Here is a 19,349-nt window from a genome sequence, read left to right on the forward strand (position 1 = left end):
TTTCTTGTACTTATACTTGTTCTGATATCCAGGGTTAGGCTTAAATGATCTTCTAACTCTTTCTTCAAATATTGAATTCCTTTCAGGACATCTAGATGCAAAATGACCAATCTTATTATATGCAAAACATTTAAAAGGTTTTTTTCCTTCATACTTACTTCCTACCAATCCTTTAGGCACTCTTCTAGCAAATAGTGCTTCAAGTTGCTCAAACTCATCATCTTCTCTCTTCATATCTTCCAATTCCTTTGCATACAAAGCTTTCCAATCTTGCTTACCGGTTGCAGATGTAGATGCATGAAAAGCAGGTTCAGACTTCACAACTCCAGAAGGTCCAAATTCTTCAAGCTCAAAAGCGGATAGTTTCCCAACCAAAGTATCTTTGTTGACAGATGTATTAGCCATTGTTCTCAACTCATTAATAGCAGTAGCCTTCATTTTGTAAGACGGTGGTAGGGCTCCCAGAACTTTAGAAACAATTTCATCTTCGGTCAAAGTTCCACCACAACATTGAATTCCCATAACAATCTCATTTACCCTTTCCATGAATGTAGTAATCATTTCATCTTCTTCCATATTCAGGTTTTCATATCTCACCCGGTAACCATCAAGTTTAGCAATCTTCACTGTAGGGTCACCTTCATTAAGAGTCTCCAACTTATCCCATATAGCTTTTCCAGATGATTTGTTGGTTAATCTCATTATTTGTTGATTAGAAAGTGCACACAAGAGGGCTTCTCTTACTCTACAATCATTCTCAAGCTCCTTATCTAGGTTTGCCGGAGGAGGATTGCCAGATCCCAGATTATAAGGTGTGACACCATTTTGAGTGATCTCCCAAATCTCCTTGCCAAGACATCTCAAATGAGTCTCCATCTGAATCTTCCATACTATGTAATTTGTTTCATCAAGCCTAGGGATATCTCTCCGAAAGATAGCTCTAGAAGAACGGGATGAAATTGAATTGTTAGTCGCCATAGGATCTTCCTCAAGTGGTTAAGCTTTCTGCAGAGAGGACCAAAGCTCTGATACCAATTGTTAGACAGTTCAAATAATTGGAAGACAACTGAGATAGGGGGGGGGTGAATCAGTTGTCATAGATTACCGGAACCATTAGCAATTAAAACTTTAATATCGGAACCCAAAACATTAATACTGGAATAGCAATTAAACCAATTAAGGATAAACAATAATCATAGAATAAATACCATCCACATGACACCAAGATTTATATGTGGAAAACCCGGTAAAGAAAAACCACGGTGGGTAGCCTACCGATAGTTAGATAATACTTCTGCAGTATGTGAATTACAATTGAGGGGCCTCCACTTGCAGAAAGGATAACAATCTAGAGCGCATTTCTCATCGCAAAAGGAGTCTCACTGACTACATAGAAATCCAGACTACAATCCAGAGAAGTGTTGAACTGCAAAAGATAGCATCTACTATGCCTGAGTACAGTTCCAGTTAAACTCAATACCAAAGGACTAAATCCTCTTACATAAACCCAATTTGATCTCCAATGATTGACCAAATCCTCTACCTGAATGATATTACATTATTCACAAATTACATCCCTTGACCATGACCTCTAACATAACCATGATGGTCTATAATGAGATTTTACATCTATGTATACTTGAACCCTCGACCATAAACAATTAGGTCGACCACCAAATAATAAACCAATTACATAATTACAAACCATGTCGGCCTTAGACCAAACAAATAATATCCAACACATAAGACATCCCAAGAACACATCGAGAGGTCCAATCCACACGTTACATTAAAACCAATCCATAACCTAGATCAACCGAGACCCAATATAGGTCCACATGCTACAACAATGATCTTCATCCGCCAAGTCTTGAACATGATCACCATCAACATCCTGAAACTCTACTAGAAGTTGCATCAACACCACTTATGCAATTCATCAAAGATCTTCATCAAAAGCTCTGCCAGTGAAACCCTCACTGGAACCAGAAACCAAGCTTCTAAGTAAACATGATAGCATTTGATCACCAGACCAAAACCAACTTATGAAATATGAGCATGGGTATCATGATTAAGCCAACTCCATCACCAAACTATACTGGAGCCTACTAGATCATGTCGGATCCAAATCAACCAGAAACAACTCAACCTACTGGGACCAGAAGGGTGCCAGTAAAGCATCCAAACAACTAGTGTTGGCATCAATGACAAAACATCAACGCAACACATAATCAATTCCACCAAATGGCCAACAAGAAGAACATTTATTTTACAAATAATTCTATTCTATTATAAGATATCTCTCGGCATATTTTACATATATTTTTTAAATATAGGTATACTAGTATATATTTCTCTAACATAATTATGTTGTTATGCGACATCTACAATGACATCAAAATGTCCGTAAACAAAAATTCAATTTTGAAACAATTTGACATACAAATGATGGCTAAATGCATGAAATATGCCATCTTTGATTTCTGTGGAGGTATTATTTTATTACTCCAAATTAAATAGAACCCTCGCCACTTGTCTCCAACTATATGAAACAGTTACATTCGAAAAATGTCATACTTAAACAACTCTATTATTATCTATATTTTTTAAATTCTTATATACTACTAATATTCTTGCATATTACAAGATATCTCACCAGCATAATTTACCTACCTATATTTTTTAAATATAGGTATACTAATTATACTCTAATCAAAATACTACCGGAATGCCCATTGAACTGACTGAAGCGCATGGTTAAATGTTGAAGAGAATTGCAAAGAACCTTATCTCTGCGTTTACGGGAAAGCATCCCTCTTCCCCTAATCCCAGACTTTCATTTTATCCATCCATCCATCCTGACATATTTCAGAAAAGCCACAAGGACAAAAAGATAGGCGTTTAGAATGGAATAGTAGATTCATAGCGATAGCCATTCTTAAATCCTGTTGTGTATTGTAATCATGGTTGCCGCCTCGCTGTCCGCGTGTTCTTTGGCCACCACAAAAGCTGTAGTGGGGAGGCAGAGTTTGCACTCTAGGGGAGCAATGGCAATGCCAAAATAGAGGAGGGCAGAAATGATTTGTATGGCGTCGTACGAGGCAGCCATGGGAGTGATGGGCACCAAGTTGGGGATGATGACATATTTTGAGCCAGAGGGGAAGTGTGTGCCAGTGACAGTCATAGGCTTTCACGAGGGCAACATTGTCACTCAGATAAAGACAGAGTCCACAGATGGGTACGTTGTTGTTCAAGTGGGGTACAGGCGAGTGAGGGACACCAAGCTTAGCAAGCCTGAATTGGCCTCTGCATCCCAGCTCGATGCCTTCCAACCCAATCAACGATTGAACTTCCATGAGATGTTTGCCTAGGGAGATCTGGTCGATGTATCTACCACCTCCATTGGAAAAGGATTTCAAGGTACCCCTACGCTTTTCACTATCGTACCCACTTCATTTCATCATAGATAAAATGTACATCATTAGGGGAATGACAACTTTGTTTATGGGGCAATTTGAATGTGTATGTGGGAAAAGCGGGGCGATGCAACTTAAAATGTGAAAATTAAAGCTCAAAGAGGCTTGTCCACATACCCATAGGACTTCTTGGTGTAAGTTATGGAGTCATGAAGAATGACTCAACTTCCCAAGGATGGTTCCATGGTTCTCTATCTCATAAGGTCCTTCAAGCCAATGTCTTTGCTCTCAGATCACTAAGCCAAGTGGCTTAGGGATGACAAATGCAAGAACGAGGGATGCTTATGATTGATTTAGTTATGAAAATGCATTCTATCTATGCATGATTCTACAAATGCATTAAACTAGATTATAAGATGACAAGATTAGTAGCAATACTATCCTAACATGATATACTAATTTATGAGTTAAGTTAATGATAAAGGAAATAGTCTAAAATGCTTATTAGATTTATTCCTATAACAAAGAGAAGCTAGATGTGTTAATAAAATTGAGCATAAATGAGATATTAAAGCTTGCATGGATCCTTAAAATGGAGGAATGAGAGCTCTAGTATCTCATTTATGCTCAATTTTATTAACACATCTAGCTTCTCTTTGTTATAGGAATAAATCTAATAAGCATTTTAGACTATTTCTTTTATCATTAGCTTAACTCATAAACTAGTATATCATGTTAGGATAGTATTGTTACTAATCTTGTCATCTTATAATCTAGTTTATTGCATTTGTAGAATCATGCATAGATATGATGCATTTTCATAATTAAATCAATCATAAGCATCCCTCGTTCTTGCATTTGTCATCCCTAAGCCACTTTGCTCAGTGATCTAAGAGAAAAGGCATTGGCTTGAGGGACCTTGTGATATAGAGAACCATGGAACCATCCTTGGGAAGTTGAGTCATTCTTCATGACTCCATAACTTGCACCAAGAAGTCCTGTGGGTGTGTGGACAAGCCTCTTTGAGCTTTAATTTTCACATTTTAAGTTTCATCGCCTCGCTTTTCCTGCATACATTTCTAATGCCCCACGGTGGGCACCAAAAATGTATGTCAAAAATGTGGTGTCAACCTGCAAGAGGAGAAAACAATTCAAACACACACATGAAACATTGCATTAGAGGTTAGAAATCAATCAAAATAAGTTAAATGAATCTAAACGCTTTAAAATCGTTCCATGTTCCTCTGTCTCCAAGGATCTTCAAGATTCAAGGTGGCTCTTAGCTTGGAAAAGCACTTGATTCTTTAAGATGACAACCTAAAGAACGAGATTTATGATTCTAAGATCTAAATGGAATGCAACCAAGATTCTAGTGATGATATTACATGCATAAGGTTTTTTTCATCTAGCAAGATGCAGATACTGAATGTTTGATCAGGTTCAAAAACAGTTGCACCAAAGCTTCCCATATGTGGCCCCTTATCTAATTGGACAACATGCTTTCAATTAAAAGGCACAAAGATGCCAAATGGATCCTCCACTAATTTCTCACTTAATCGAAAAGTTCATTCCTCACAAAACTATCCAAAACTATAACAATATTAGATATTCATATTTAACACACACATAACATATTCTTTCAAAGCACAAAAATGAAAATATTTTGAACAGTGCCTACAACAAAAAGGAAAGTTGTGCTTCAAGCTTCAATCAATATCAAAATAGAATTGAAAATATGGTGAAAAAGGAAGACAAAACTTCCATATTGGCATATAATCGAACAAACTTTTTGTGGAAATTAGCTTTGCATAATTGATACTGTTAAGAGTGAAGTTTTTTTTAAGCATATATGGTGTCCATGTGATGTCCCTGCAACTCATCCCAAAAGTTTTACAAACTTGGAGCAAATGCTTGTTATAATTAGAGCTTGAGTCCTTTCATTGGGGCCATCAGGAAGTTATGATGGAGCCAGGCATGCTTGCCACCACATCATTATATTGCATATGAATAGGCTTGGTCAGGGCTGACAGTGCATCTTTAACTTGGACAGAATAAGATTTATTCAAAAAAATATTATTTGCATTGTGTTGACATCCTGATGTTAAACATCACCCCAAAATCAAATAGTAAAAGTGGATTTGACTTATCTGGCATAATCGAGGTTGGTATTTGCCACAATTAAACTTTGATAATGCTTGTGTAGCCTTTATCTATTGGAATCTTTGCAGTAAAAGTAAATTGGGAAAGCCCTTTAGTTGTAGCTCCATGGAACAACACAAGATCTTTTTATAAGGAAGAATTTTTTGAGATATATCCCAAAACCCAGAGAGTGTTGTATAAATTCAAGTTACAGAGAGAATCAGGATATTGAAATTAAGACCAATGTAACCTCAACCATATTGTAGCTCGAGGATAATACCAAGTAATAAAGCATGCATGCAATACAAGTTCCTGGACATCACCATTCACAGATGAAAGAAGCAGGATAAATTGACACACTGCACTATGGAAAATCACAATGTCCACATGCTGGGACTTTCACAGGGCTATGGTTGGCAATGAAAAAGCTACTTTGAAGGTTTGAACATTTGCATCATTTACAACAAAATATCTATCAGAAAACTATGAATCACACTAAACTCTACTGAAGTTGGTAATGTGTATGAGAATATATCTTGCCTGGAGCCAAAGCATATTAGTTTCCTTGAGAATTTCAATCATCCTGGGGACTAAATGAACCTTGACAACTGCATCGATAGCAATAGCACTCTGCTCTGCATGCAGAAGCCCATTAATTTTTTTTTAACATTTTCCTCTTTTTTGCTCAGTGAAGTTCAGTAATCAAATTCTAGGTGGTAGTGCATATATTTTGAATTCAACTGTTAGCGAAGCTCTCCTACTGGGTATTTAGTTTTCTTCATCAGATAATCTTGGTGATCCATGGATTACACATGATGGGAGGAGGATTAACCTAGCCGTGTGATTAATATAAGTACAATCATCTCATCTTTGTTTATCAGGCTAGAGGATAAGAAGATGATGCCCAATTGTTCATAGGCAAAAGTTGTCACTGACTCACCAGTACACTACGTACCTAGGTATAGATGAGACTGTTGGGATGCAATAGGGTAAGTTTTCACTGAATAGAGTCAGAAAACATTCTCATCACTTTAGGGAGAACATTGAATATATAGAGGTGAGACTCTTGGGTTTCAATGGTTTCACCTGGCATGAGTGGATTGCCAATCCATGTGTGAATTTGTGATATCAATTGTGCATTGCTAGGAGATAAATCATGCCACTATCTTGTTATTAGGCATGGAAGGCTGCCTTAGCATCCTGTCATCTAATGGACTGCAATCTATCTCACTCTCGTGGTGTGATGTCACTTGGTTTGGAGAAAATGGCCACAGCTCTAATATGATTAGGTAGTGTGTCCCTCTTTCCATTCATTTTTCTCCTTTTTAATTTCTTGCAGATATGTAATTTATATTGTATGCAATGTCTTTGAGATGGTGGGAAGCAGTTAATGCCATTAATCTAGGCAACCTCAATCCCAACTGCCTGTCTGAAAGAATATAATCTAGAGATTTTTGCATCTATGTTCTTGTCCAACTGAAAGTTCAGCATCTCATGATTTTCTGAGAATGGATCACTCTGCAAATATTTTGCTCTTTTCTCTTAGTAGAAATTGAATGGTTTCTATAATATTTCTTGTGCTTATGCATTCATCTTCAAGGTGCTTTCTATGTAACATGATAGTGTCCACAACCGCTGTTCTTTCTTCTATAGCTTCTTGCATGACAAAACATGCAAATTTTATGATCTGCTCTATTTTAGATTTTTGTGGACCAACCTCCAAAAATAATTTAAAATTATTCACATTTCAAAGAAAGAATTGAGAAATGGCAATAGTTAAATTTTTTCTTCCACCCTATAGAACCATCTTTTAAAGGACTTGACCATGATATAATCCACTGAGAGCTTGCCAAATTACTGGGGTGTTCTTTCTTGTGGTCAGTAACAAAAAATTAGGTTGCTTGAGTGTACTCAACAAATCATCAAGATCATTGTTGTTGGAAACCTTGGTGTAATGTCCCCTTTTGGGATGTGTTGTGATGGATTCACACATCGCCCCATCTCAAATGGGGACCCCCACTTTTCGCTTTCTAGGTTAGTCGTCTTAGTTTAGTTGTTAGTTGTTGTTGCGTCTTTGCTATTAACCTTTTGTTTGTAGTTGTTCAAGAGCTGATGAAGTCCCCCTCTTAAGAATGAAGTGAGGTTCAACACTCCCTTTGCCCAGCCAAAACATAATCCCTTCCACTTCTCCCAGTCCTGTCAGTGGGTGCCCAAACCCGATCACTCCTATTTCCATTGCTCATCATCGCCATCACCATTACACCATTCCATTTCCCTCCTATTCCACCTCTTCCCCCACGTAGCAGCTACCATTAACATTTCCTACCACTCCCTCCCTCATATTTCTTTCCACCGTATCACATTACTTGTTGGGCCCCACACACTCATAAAAATGGAAAATTAAATATTTGTTTTTTAGGACTCTTTGCTGGGACCCACTAACTTTTGGATTGGGAATTTAGAATGTTTTTTTTGCATTGCATGGGCCCCACCAAAATTTTGAAATGAAAGAAAAGTTTTTTTTTTAGGAATTCTAAATAAAAGGGAGCAGCCACCTCACCATTCCCTTGGACCCCTAATATCCCCAACACATGCCACGATGAAACACAAGGCAAGAGGTGACAGCATTGAATAAGGAAGCTGGCCTTAAATGTAAAAGATGTGTCATCTAAACAAAAACATTGGGGGGATTTAAATTCAAAATCTGACCAAAAAGGAACATAAGTAAATGACAGGGCAAAGATACAAATTCATATTTGAATTAAGGTAATCAGATTTTAGGGAGGGTTCAGGAGGTGTAGATTTAAGTAAATAATCTGACAGACATGGATTACAATCTACATCAGATTCTGGAAATCAGTATATGTAGTCCTGATATGAATTCAAGCAGAAATTAATGCAATCTGGTGAAAAGGATCAAATTTAAACCAGATCAGAGAAGAAGGGAAGACAATCAAGCTGTTCATGTTCAAATCTGGGTGTTTTCCTCAATTTTGTGCAGGTTTGGTATGAAGATGGAGGGCTGGAAAGATGAGCATCCAAGGAAGCATGGAGGACCAGTCACGTTGAGATTCAAGATAAACAACTCACATTTGCAAACAATATCAAGCTGGAAGATAGCTATTCAAAAATGACTTCCTTTGCTAAGCAATATTTTTAATCCTTTCAGTCATCGATCTGGCTTAGAATGTATATTTTTTTGACTTCTTAGAAGTCTGATTTGGACACTGTTGACGTGTATTTTGTACACAATCATACACAAAATAAAATACCCAAGGGTACCTTATCCTCTCTTGAATAAAGCCTCTGATTGCTGAAGATGTCGCAAAAAAGGATCAATCAGGGTGACTCCAATGTTCTTTTATGTAGGGTCTCTACGTGTGGATAAGCACCAGTGGTCGTTGTGATTGCTGTTTCATCAAGGGGCCTTACATATCCGAATTGCAGGAACAAGATTTCCCTAAACTAACAAGTTCTCAAAAAGATCAAAAGGTAGAGTTTGCAAGGGGTAAATTCTAATCTAATCCTAAGAATGACTCAATGTAGGCTTAGACTTGGCAGGATTCGACCAATTTCAATATTGCCATGAAATAACAACTCAATTGAAATTGATGCGATCTTCTAAGGTAACAAATGATCTTTCAATTCATCAAAGATCATGGACACTACCACAAAGGCACATATCCAAAGTTCAATGACTATTGAAGGTTTAAGTAATTCAAGTCTCTCCAGTTGACAACACAAGGCGTTCCCACATTCAGTAAGAAGCTAGTGGTTTGGAACGTGAATCTCACCAAAGATCAAGCCCAACACTTAGTCCTTCAAACTTAAATACTACTTTGACTGAGAATGATTCAAGAAAGTAAACAACCATGAAGATAGCCACGAGAATTGCAACAAAACACCATAACTTCAATATTTTATTGATCTCAAAGCCAAAATGAACAACAATTGCTTGAAATTCTTTCTTCAAAGCTCAATCTTGCTACAAAATAACTTTCTTCTCTCCAAAAGCTCTAAACTTCTAACTATTTCTTATTGCTAACTATTTCTAAATACAAAATGAAAAGGAGTGAGGGTATATATAGCATCCTCAATTACAATGAATGGCTCAGATCAAAAAGAAGATCAATGGCCAAGATTATGACACCTAAACCCTAATTAGGGTTTATTACAAATAGCCCCCTTTTTATTGAACAATATTAAATGCATAGCCAAATATTTAATTTGGCATAAAAATCTAGGAGACATAGACCAATGACAATTAAGGTGCCACATCATCTATAACAACCTTTTTTCTAGAATCTTATTTCCTTTCCAATGCTCTTTTTTAGCATATGCAATGAATCTAGACACGATTCCTTCAATCTCAGCAATTGGAATCTCAGAAAGATTCCTCATTCGTTTCTCCAAGTGGATGACCTGATCGAAAGCCTTGAGAAGAGCAGTGTCCCATCCAGGTTCAAGTTCTTTAATTTTCTCAATCAGGAGCATGGTAGCAAACATTTGATCCTACTACTCATTCGTAATAACATTCTCATCTTTGCAAAAGATGACCTTGACTCTTTCTTCTAATTCTTGCAAATCCACATCTGTCTCAACTTCGATCCTCCTGCCAAGAATAGTACATAATACTTCAAACACCTTGTCCTGGATCGGATGGATAATCTCTTCAACTTGATTGCATTTGTTACGGATGTCCTCAAAAAGAACTTCTTTCATCTGGAGTAAAGTTGACCATTGGAGTAAACTATGAGATCCTCCATCCATTATCTTTTCTTGTGCTAGGATCTTCCTTGATGTTTGCCTTATTACTTGCAGGACGGGAATGATAACATCCTTAGTATGGGCAAATGTGGCTACAATTATCATTAGGTTGTGGATGATCTCAAGAACTTGGATAGCTCGGTGGATGGTCTGCATCATTCTTGTTGCAAATTCAATAGCAACTGTATGGGATTTGTCAATCCAAGAGCTCATAAGCTGGACCAAACTCTTGACTCTCTCTGCCTCACCAACTGATTCAATGGGAAGTGCCTGCATAGGAGATACTGCTAGATCCTAACGTCCCAAAGGCATATTGAGATGGCTAAAATAGCCTCTCCATGCACCTCTCTCTCTCTCAAGCTTTCTATTTTTCTCCATTTCTTCCCTAAGCTTGTCTTTTAGTGCCTCAAACGAATCGGTTGCCTCATCCAATGTCTGTTCGGCTATGAGTGGACCAAGCTCAAATGTTTCTACATCATATTCCTCTGCGAGGATTTCACCTTCATATTTGTCCACTGCTGGTGTAGCTATCTGCAACTTCCTGGATCCTGTCTCATCTCTGATCATCTTGGACATCTTAGTGGCCTTCCTCTTTTCTGTCACTTCCTGAGAATTTCCAACAAGGCTTTCTAAATCAATCACATTATCTTCGTCCTCGATCACAGTCACCCTTGTTAATCTCTCCTTCAACCAATCTGGAATGGTAGACCTCGTCTCTCTAACTTGTATCTCTTTAGGCAATGTTTCTTCTTCTCTGAGAGGAGATGTCACTTCATCACCATTATTGTCTTCATGTAGCTCATTGACTTGGAGAGATCGACTTGATGAATGTTGAGGTGCCTGTCCTTCTTCATGTTTATCGTTCTGTACCATTGATTCCATAGATTCCTCCATTTCAAGTGTCGTCTTCTCTTGTCGAGAAGATGTGCCGGATGAACGATCTCGATTGGCCTCTTGCTTCTTCTTGGAGGATTCCTTTTTTTCAGGTCTCTCTTTCCTCTTCGAGCCCCTAGGATGAGGATTGCCTTCACTTGCGCTTCGAAGGTTGCCTTCGCTCGTGCTTCTGGGATGAGGATTACCTTCACTTACACTTGCTCCTTCTTCTCCTGGTCTTTCCTCCAAAGTAAAAGTCATAGATATGTTCTGCTCTCTCAACTTTTGATGTTGCACATCAACCCATCTGCGAGTGCAAGACAAAACTGGAGCCATCAAAGCATCTAGATCCAAAATCTCAGGTTCATTCCAATCTATCCTCACTGCTTTGCTTGCTCGGTCATAGGATGATTGGAGATGTCTGCCACTGTCTTGAGCTTGGTCGGCCACTCTATAAATTTTGCATTTCCTGATGAAGTCTAAAGGCAATCTGGAATGCATCTTTCTTTTTACTTCAAAATCATCTGAGAGATTCATCCAAAAGTCCTCTACCTGAAACTCATGCTTGTACTTTCTACCGACTATCTCCTCTATATACCCATAAGGATCAAAACTCTCTCTCAAGGCAAAGAATGAAAATGAATATAAGGCCAACTCTCTTTCCGCATCATCCATGTCTAGAGCATTAGGACATACCTCAACTGAATTTCCTAGTATGATAGGCACAGGAACTCCATTTCCATGCCGGTGTCTGAATGCCTTCGCATAAGCTGCCAACTGTCTAGTTACCTCAAGTAGCACTATCCCGTCTGTTGGATATCTCGGCAACATGTAGGGAGGTGAAGGACATCCATGAACTCTAATATATGTAAATTTCTAAAATTGGATGAACCAAGCACCATACCTCTTTACAAGCTCTTGTGCATCTTGAGCTAGTCGATTGTGAATCCCGCCTTGCAATGTCCTGGTGATGTTCATCGTGAAGGTATCATTGACTAACTTGTAGTCACTTCCTGGTGGATGATGCAAATGAACATAGGAATCACAAACTCTGACTTCCCCGGGCCCTCTTCCGATCACTCCTCTGTGAGGTAGTCCTGCATATTCAAAACTCCTGATCAAGGCATATATGATGTATGAACCCATGTGGAAAGACTTAGTAGCCTTCAGTCTTCTTAACTGCACGTCCAAGCAATGGCTAATCATTCTAGCCCAATGAATTGTTCCTTTTCCTTAAACTATCACTTGGATGAAGTAGAACATCCACTTCTCAAAATAGAAGGCCTGAGGAGCTCCTGTGACTCGGTTGAGTAATGTTATCAAATCTCTGTACTCCTCCTGGAAGTCGATCCTATGTGGTGTGTTTGGAATCTTGCTCAGGCGAGGACGACTCTTGAGTAACCAATTCTTGTTGATGATGCTCAAACAAGTGTCTGGATCATCTTCGTACATGGACCTGGCTCCTTCTAAGCTTTTATAAATCATATCTCTGTGCTTCGGAAGATGGAGAGCCTCACTTATAGCCTCCTCTGAAAGGTAAGCCAAAGTGTTTCCCTCTTTGGACACGATCGATCTGGACTGTGGGTCATAATGGCGAGCACACTCGATCATCAACTCATGGCACTGGATTGCTGGAGGGAAGTCGGCCGCCTTAATAATGCCACTTTCAATTATTCTCCTTGCGACAGGTGATGGCTTGCCAATGTAAGGGACCTCTCGAAACTTCTTCATACTGAAGTTTCCCAAGTTGGTATCTCCAATGTTGCTCCACTTCGACACGATCTTGGTCTCCAATTCTTCGTTCTTTTGATCTTCCTTCATGAGGGCTGGACGACTGGTGGATGCTCCTGCCTTTGGGGTCGCCATCGTGACACCTACACAACATTTCATAATGAGTAATAGATTTTGCAATGTAGAAATATAGACTAGATTAAAGCTTAAATTTAGGAAACTTTATGATAAATCTTTGAATTATCATTTCCTAAATATAGCTATGTAATTTGGAATTCAAAATTCAAAATTTGGACAAGGGAGATCTTGCCATACCTCTCTTGAGAACTAACTCTAAAAAAGATGCAAAATTAGGAAATTCGCTAGGCAAAATGAAGATCGAAGTCTTCTAGCAAAATGCGCCTTCTTTATTAACTTCACCACCTCTTAGTTTTAATGCCTTGAGGAAAATTCGCTCCAACTCTAGCCTCCAACAAAGTTCGCACTCTTCCTTGGACCAGATTTCGCACTCCTTTATTGCCTCTCCAAATCGCATATGAATGAATGATTAAATGATGGCTTAAAATGCTTCAAAATCCTCTCTTATATAGGCGCTCACCATTATACTCTCCCACAGGCCGACTTTTGGAAATAAGGCCAATAATAAACAAAATTTAAATAAAAAGGAGAGGCCGACTTTTGTAAAAACATTAAAATAGTATCCCCAAGCGCCCCAATTTTAAATTTAATTTAATAATAATTAAATTTAAATGCCTTTGTAATTAATAATTTTGATTTTTAAAAGGCTTAAATTAGTTATTAAATGCTAAGCGCACTTATTAAATGCCAATTTAATCAAAATATTTCAAGTTTTTTTTTTTAGCGAATTTGGCAATTTAATGCAATTTGAAGGATATTGGCGTCCAATCATGGGAAGAATAAAGAATATCAACCTCATCGCTCTAGTCCCTTGGAGAGGGACAGGAGCGCCCATGCATTTTAACCTTGTATTTCTTGTTTTTCACGTTCAAAGTCCCATCTTGGACGTCCAAAATAGCATTTTAATTGGGAACCTTGAGCTTAATTCATTCCTTTTGTGGAAGGATTGTGCCTTAAAGTACTTTCGCCCTGGTCCCTTGGTGAGGGACAGGAGCGAACTTGTCTCTTATCCTTGATCCTTGTCTCTTTAATCACCAATTCATGTTACAGGGCAAGTGATGATTTCATCCATCCATTCCATACATGCTTAACTTGTCCTTTGCAAGACAAACTCGATATTCTAGGGATTTTCGCCCTGGTCCCTTGGTGAGGGACAGGAGCGATCCTTACCTTGTGCCTTTGGTCTTTGTCTCTTTAATTGCCAAATCGAGTTGCGAGGTAGGCAATGATCTTTATTGTTTGCTTCATGCATGTCCAATTCGCTTTCTCGAGACTAGATGAACTCCTCCAAGGATTATCGCCTTGGTCCTCCAGTGAAGGACAGGAGCGAATTTTATACTTGAGCCAAAAATTGTCAATTCTTGTGGATGTTTCCTTGTCCATCGTTTTCCAAAAGGCGTTTCTCATTTCGTAAAACCTTGCCTTGGCGTGATTCTAGAGGGAGATGCTTGATTTTATAGAAATCGCCCTGGTCCTCCAGTGAAGGACAGGAGCGATTTTAATCCATGGCACAAATCCTCAATCATATCAATATCAAATTATCTTCGAGGCGTAAAACGTTGTTCCTTATTCTATTTTGAGTCTTGCGAATGGAAGTAGCACTCCAAAATATTAGGCAATAAGGCAAATTTGAAGATTTCGCTCTGGTCCCTTGGTGAGGGATAGGAGTGCCTTAACCATTTACATCAAGTTTTTATGGTTTTTGCAACCTCGTTCTTCTTAGAGGCATTCCAAATATCATTTTGACCTTGTGTCTTAACTTGGACTCATCCAAATTTGGAAGGGAAGACTTGATAATGCATTTTTTGCCCTGGTCCCTGGGTGAGGGATAGGAGCGCCTTGGCCAATATAGGCTTCACTTGTGTTTTGCCAACTTTCAAAATTATCCTCAATGGGTTGATTACGCCCTCCTTCCTTCATCTCAAGCACGAAACTTACATATCCCTTGCCAAATATTTGCCTTGAAGGAGAATCACTTTGGTCCCTTGGAGAGGGACAAGAGCTTCATTTGAAAATCGCCCTGGTCCCTTGGAGAGGGACAAGAGCGAATTTGTACCTTGGGTCGATTTTCTCCTTCGTGGTCCATTCAAGTTATATTCAACGGGCAAAACATACTTCCCTTGTCTTCCTCAAATCGCGAAATCATTTAAATCTTGTGAGGACAATGCAAATTTGGAATTCAAGCTCCGGTCCTTCAGTGAGGGACAGGAGCGATTTTGCAAACCCAAGCTTATCCGTCCTTTGTCAGCCTTCCAAATAATATTCAATGGATAAATCATGCTTTCCTTGGTCTCTTCAAATCATAAAATCGTCTTGATCTTGCAAGGACAGTGCAAATTTGAAGATCAAGCTCCGGTCCTTCAGTGAGGGACAGGAGCGATTTTTGTCTGAAAGGTCAAATCTTTACAATTTTCATCTCAATTCTCCTTTGCTGGGAAAGATATCATCATTTTGCAAGCTATGAACAAGAGCCCAAATCCAAAAAATGTCCAAGAAGGTGTGTTTGAGGAAAATCGCTCTGGTCCCTCGGAGAGGGACAGGAGCGAACTTGTCTTGCTAGGCCAAAATTTCAACCCTTCATTGCCAACGACCAAGTCTGGATACTCCTTCATGCTCATTTCATCCTTCATTGCGTCCTTGATGCTTCAGTTCGATCAACTAAGGCCAAAAATGATCTGAATAAGCCATTTCGCCCTGGTCCTTCAGTGAGGGACAGGAGCGATTTGGCCTTAAACCTTAAAAACTTGTCATTTTTTGAGTCTTCAAAATCTTCAAAACCTTCAATTCATGTCCAATTGCATCCCTTGGCGACCCTGCACAAAATAATTAAGACAAGTCAATAACCAAGATGCACAAAATATCACTTTCGCCCTGGTCCCTGAGAGAGGGACAGGAGCGATTTTGCCCTTATAAGCCAAAATATCAAAAATTTAGGTCTTCAGGTCACTTCATCATGCGAGGTTAGGTCGTCTTCAAGTCCAGGAATCAGTTACCTTGCTTCCAAAATTTGGTCAAATTTACCTTGACAAAATGTATAATTTAATCACTAAACTGCTAACACTTAGACCTAACTTGAATTTGTCCTCGAAATCTAGACCGGACCCATCCCGAGACACACTTGACTTCCTGGCAGGCTCATCTTATTTCAAAATTGCAACCTTCGGGAGGAGGCTTAACAATCTTTCAAAATTTGACTGGACTTTGGCTTGAAAATATCAAAAGGAAACTCCTAAGGCTTAACCCTAGTCCAGACGACTCACTCACTTACTCAAAACCCTAAAAGCAGAGAGAAGAACAGGCAAAACAAAAGCAAAAAAGAGGGGGTCCCCATTTTAATGGGGCGATGTGTGAGATGGTCACAACAGACACCAAGAGTTGTAAATGGCAGAGCTTCAGTGAATAGAGCAAGAATCTTGAACATTCACTAGTGCAACCTTTCCTTCTCATTGACATGCATAATCAGTATGAGGATTGAAACAAAGACTGTATTAAGGAGTGATTTTAAAAGCAAGATCAAGGGTGAAGCTTAAGAGTCACTTCATAAACTAAGGTGGGTCAGCGAACTTCAAAAAATGACATACATGAGCGCTTTTTGCAAGTCCATGAATCCACCTAGATGAGCGAAGTACATGTTGGAAGCAGAGGAGTGAAAGGAATTTGAAAACATTTACCTTGATTCAATTTGAAACAAGCTTCATGAATAAGGAGATTGGAGCGAATCTCACCTTCAAGGCTTCACAAGTGAAATGGAAGATAAAGAGATGAAGGAAATTTGGAATCACTCACTTCATGTTCAAGCATTCACAAGCGAACTTCAGGAGTTAACATCTTGGAGCGAACTTCATGACTTGCCATCTTGGAGCGAGCTTCATGTTGGAGAGACTTGGGGCGAACTTCATACTCAAGCCTTCATGAGTGAATTTGAAGAAGAGAAGTGGATAGCATCTACCTTCAAGGAAACAATCTGAAGTGGACTTCACGAACTCGATAAAACAAATCAACTTCATGACTTCATGTTTTGGAGTGAACTTCATGAGTTTGCATATTGGAGCGAAATTCCTACTTCAGGAGTTGAAGAATCAGAGCGACCTTCATTTTGGAGAGATTTGGAGCAAACTTCCTCATGTTGAAGATAGAAGAATGAAAGACATTTGTGAGCATTCACGTCATGTTGGAGAGATCAAGAATCAACTTCATGCTTAGACATTTTGGAGCGAACTTTTTCATGTTGAATATTAAGAGCAGAGTAGCGAATTTAGTCATTAGCAGAGTGAATTCATCCATTCAAGTTGCAGGTTCAAGTGTATTGATCAGCGAATTTCGTCTGAAAGAACAAATATCTAAAGCAGGTTCATCCCAAAAGTCAGCGCAACTCATAATCAAAGCGAATTCAAGTGTATTGAGAAGCATGATTGCACTTCACGAGTTGGAGATTTGGAGCGACTTCGTGAGTTGGCAAATTGGAGCGAATTCAGGAGTTAGCACTTTGGAGCGAACTTCATGACTCAGCCCCTTGGAGCGAACTTGAACTTCACGACTTGCCATGTTGAAGCGACTTCAGGACTTAACCTTTTGGAGCGTATCTCATTAATGAGCATACATAGCGAGTCCACATGAGCGAAGTTGAAGGAGAAATGAAGTATGTTTGATAGCAATCACCTTGAATGGATTCAATTCCAAATGCACTTCGTGAGCTGACAAATTGAAGCGAAATTATTTACTTCATGAATGAGCAAATTGGAGCGGAATTCACACTTCATGTATTGAACCATTGGAGTGAAAAACACACTTCATGAGTTAAGGGTCTCAAGCGAACTTCATGAATCACTAAGGAGGAACGAATTCCATATAACAAACAACTTCATGAGTTGATAAAATGGAGCGAAATTGACTAATGCATGACTTAGGCGCCCAAAAAAAATTTGAAATCAAATGGGGCAGGTCGGCCAAAGGTAATTTTTATTTGTTTTAATGTGACAAAGTCGGCCTACATTGGAAAAGGCACAACCTTTCACCTTGATCGCCTATAAAGGTAAGAGTGAAATAATCATTTTAGCATCAAATCAAACGATTATTCTTTTTCTCTTGAGCAGCAGTCAGCGAATTTCAATTACAGATTGGAAATTTCGATCAGCAAGGCAAGGAATCCAATCAATATCAACAGCAGGAGCGCTTCATGAATTGAGGTAGGAGAGCGCACTTCATGAAGTGAGGTAAAAGAGCGAACGTCATGAATCCATATAGGAGCGAATTTAATGAATTCACCCAGGACAGCGGACTTCAAGATTCATGATATAACAGCAAACTTCGAACTTCACCTTCAAGCATATAAGAGCGAATTTCATGTGCAAGAGATCAAGAGCGATTTTTGCTTTGAGCTGATTCAATGCTTGAGAAAAGTGATTTAGGAGTCAAAGTGATAATGAAAAGTGAGATTTGGACCAACTTCATGTACAAGGAAATGAAACGAATTTCATACAAGTGAACTTCATGAATTGAGAAAGACAAGCAAGCAAGGTGATTGAAACAAGCTTCAAGTGCACACCACTTAGAGTGATCTTCATGCTCAAGCCCAAATAAGCGAATATCAACTTCATGAATCAAGCTTCATGAGCGAATTTTAACTTCATGTTTGAGATAAGCGAGCTTCATATAGGGGGGCTTCAATGGAAAATTCCAACTTTACAAACCAAGGGATACGAATGAACTTCAAGAATTAAGACATGAGCAAACTTCAAGAATCAACTTAGATGAGCGAACTTCACAATTTGAAAGATATGAGTGAATTCCACAAATTGAGCATCAAGAGCAAAATTCAAGTGAGTGAACTCTACTTCATGTGTTCATAGTCGAAGGCGAAGATGCAAGATTGGCTACATGATTACTACCTTAAACTGATTTGAAGTTTGGAAAGAGTCATTTTGGGTTAATCTCATATAATGAAGGAGAGTAAGTTCAAAGACAAGGACAACATCATGAACATCAAGGGTGGAGTAAACTTCAAGAGCTCCTCTCTAAGAGCGAAAATCAACTTCAAAGTGCTCCTTCATAAAGGCGGATTCCTCTAGATCTTTTTATCAAACTTGCAAAACACATAAAATCAAGGGACATATCAAGCTAAGAAGAACTATCAAAGTTATATATTATGTATTTGATATCATGTTTGTTTTGTTTCCAAAGACTTAGACAAGGATTTTCATCATTTTCCCCTCACTTCATCCTATCACTATCAAGGTATGCTTAGACCTGTTGACCCAAGTAGAGTCAATACCCTCTACCTAACCA

At 38.8% G+C, this 19,349-nt stretch overlaps 1 protein-coding gene across 1 annotated transcript; it reads left to right on the forward strand.

Moving 5' to 3' along the window:
- Nucleotides 1–3,077: 3,077 nt before the first annotated feature.
- On the forward strand, nt 3,078–3,371 carry LOC131048057 (large ribosomal subunit protein uL3c-like). Its single transcript, XM_057981901.1, has one exon. It carries the CDS (start codon nt 3,078–3,080, stop codon nt 3,369–3,371), a length of 294 nt encoding a protein of 97 aa, XP_057837884.1.
- Nucleotides 3,372–19,349: the final 15,978 nt, after the last annotated feature.

Source organism: Cryptomeria japonica, chromosome 6 (assembly GCF_030272615.1).
Source record: "Cryptomeria japonica chromosome 6, Sugi_1.0, whole genome shotgun sequence".
NCBI classification, from domain to species: domain Eukaryota; kingdom Viridiplantae; phylum Streptophyta; class Pinopsida; order Cupressales; family Cupressaceae; genus Cryptomeria; species Cryptomeria japonica.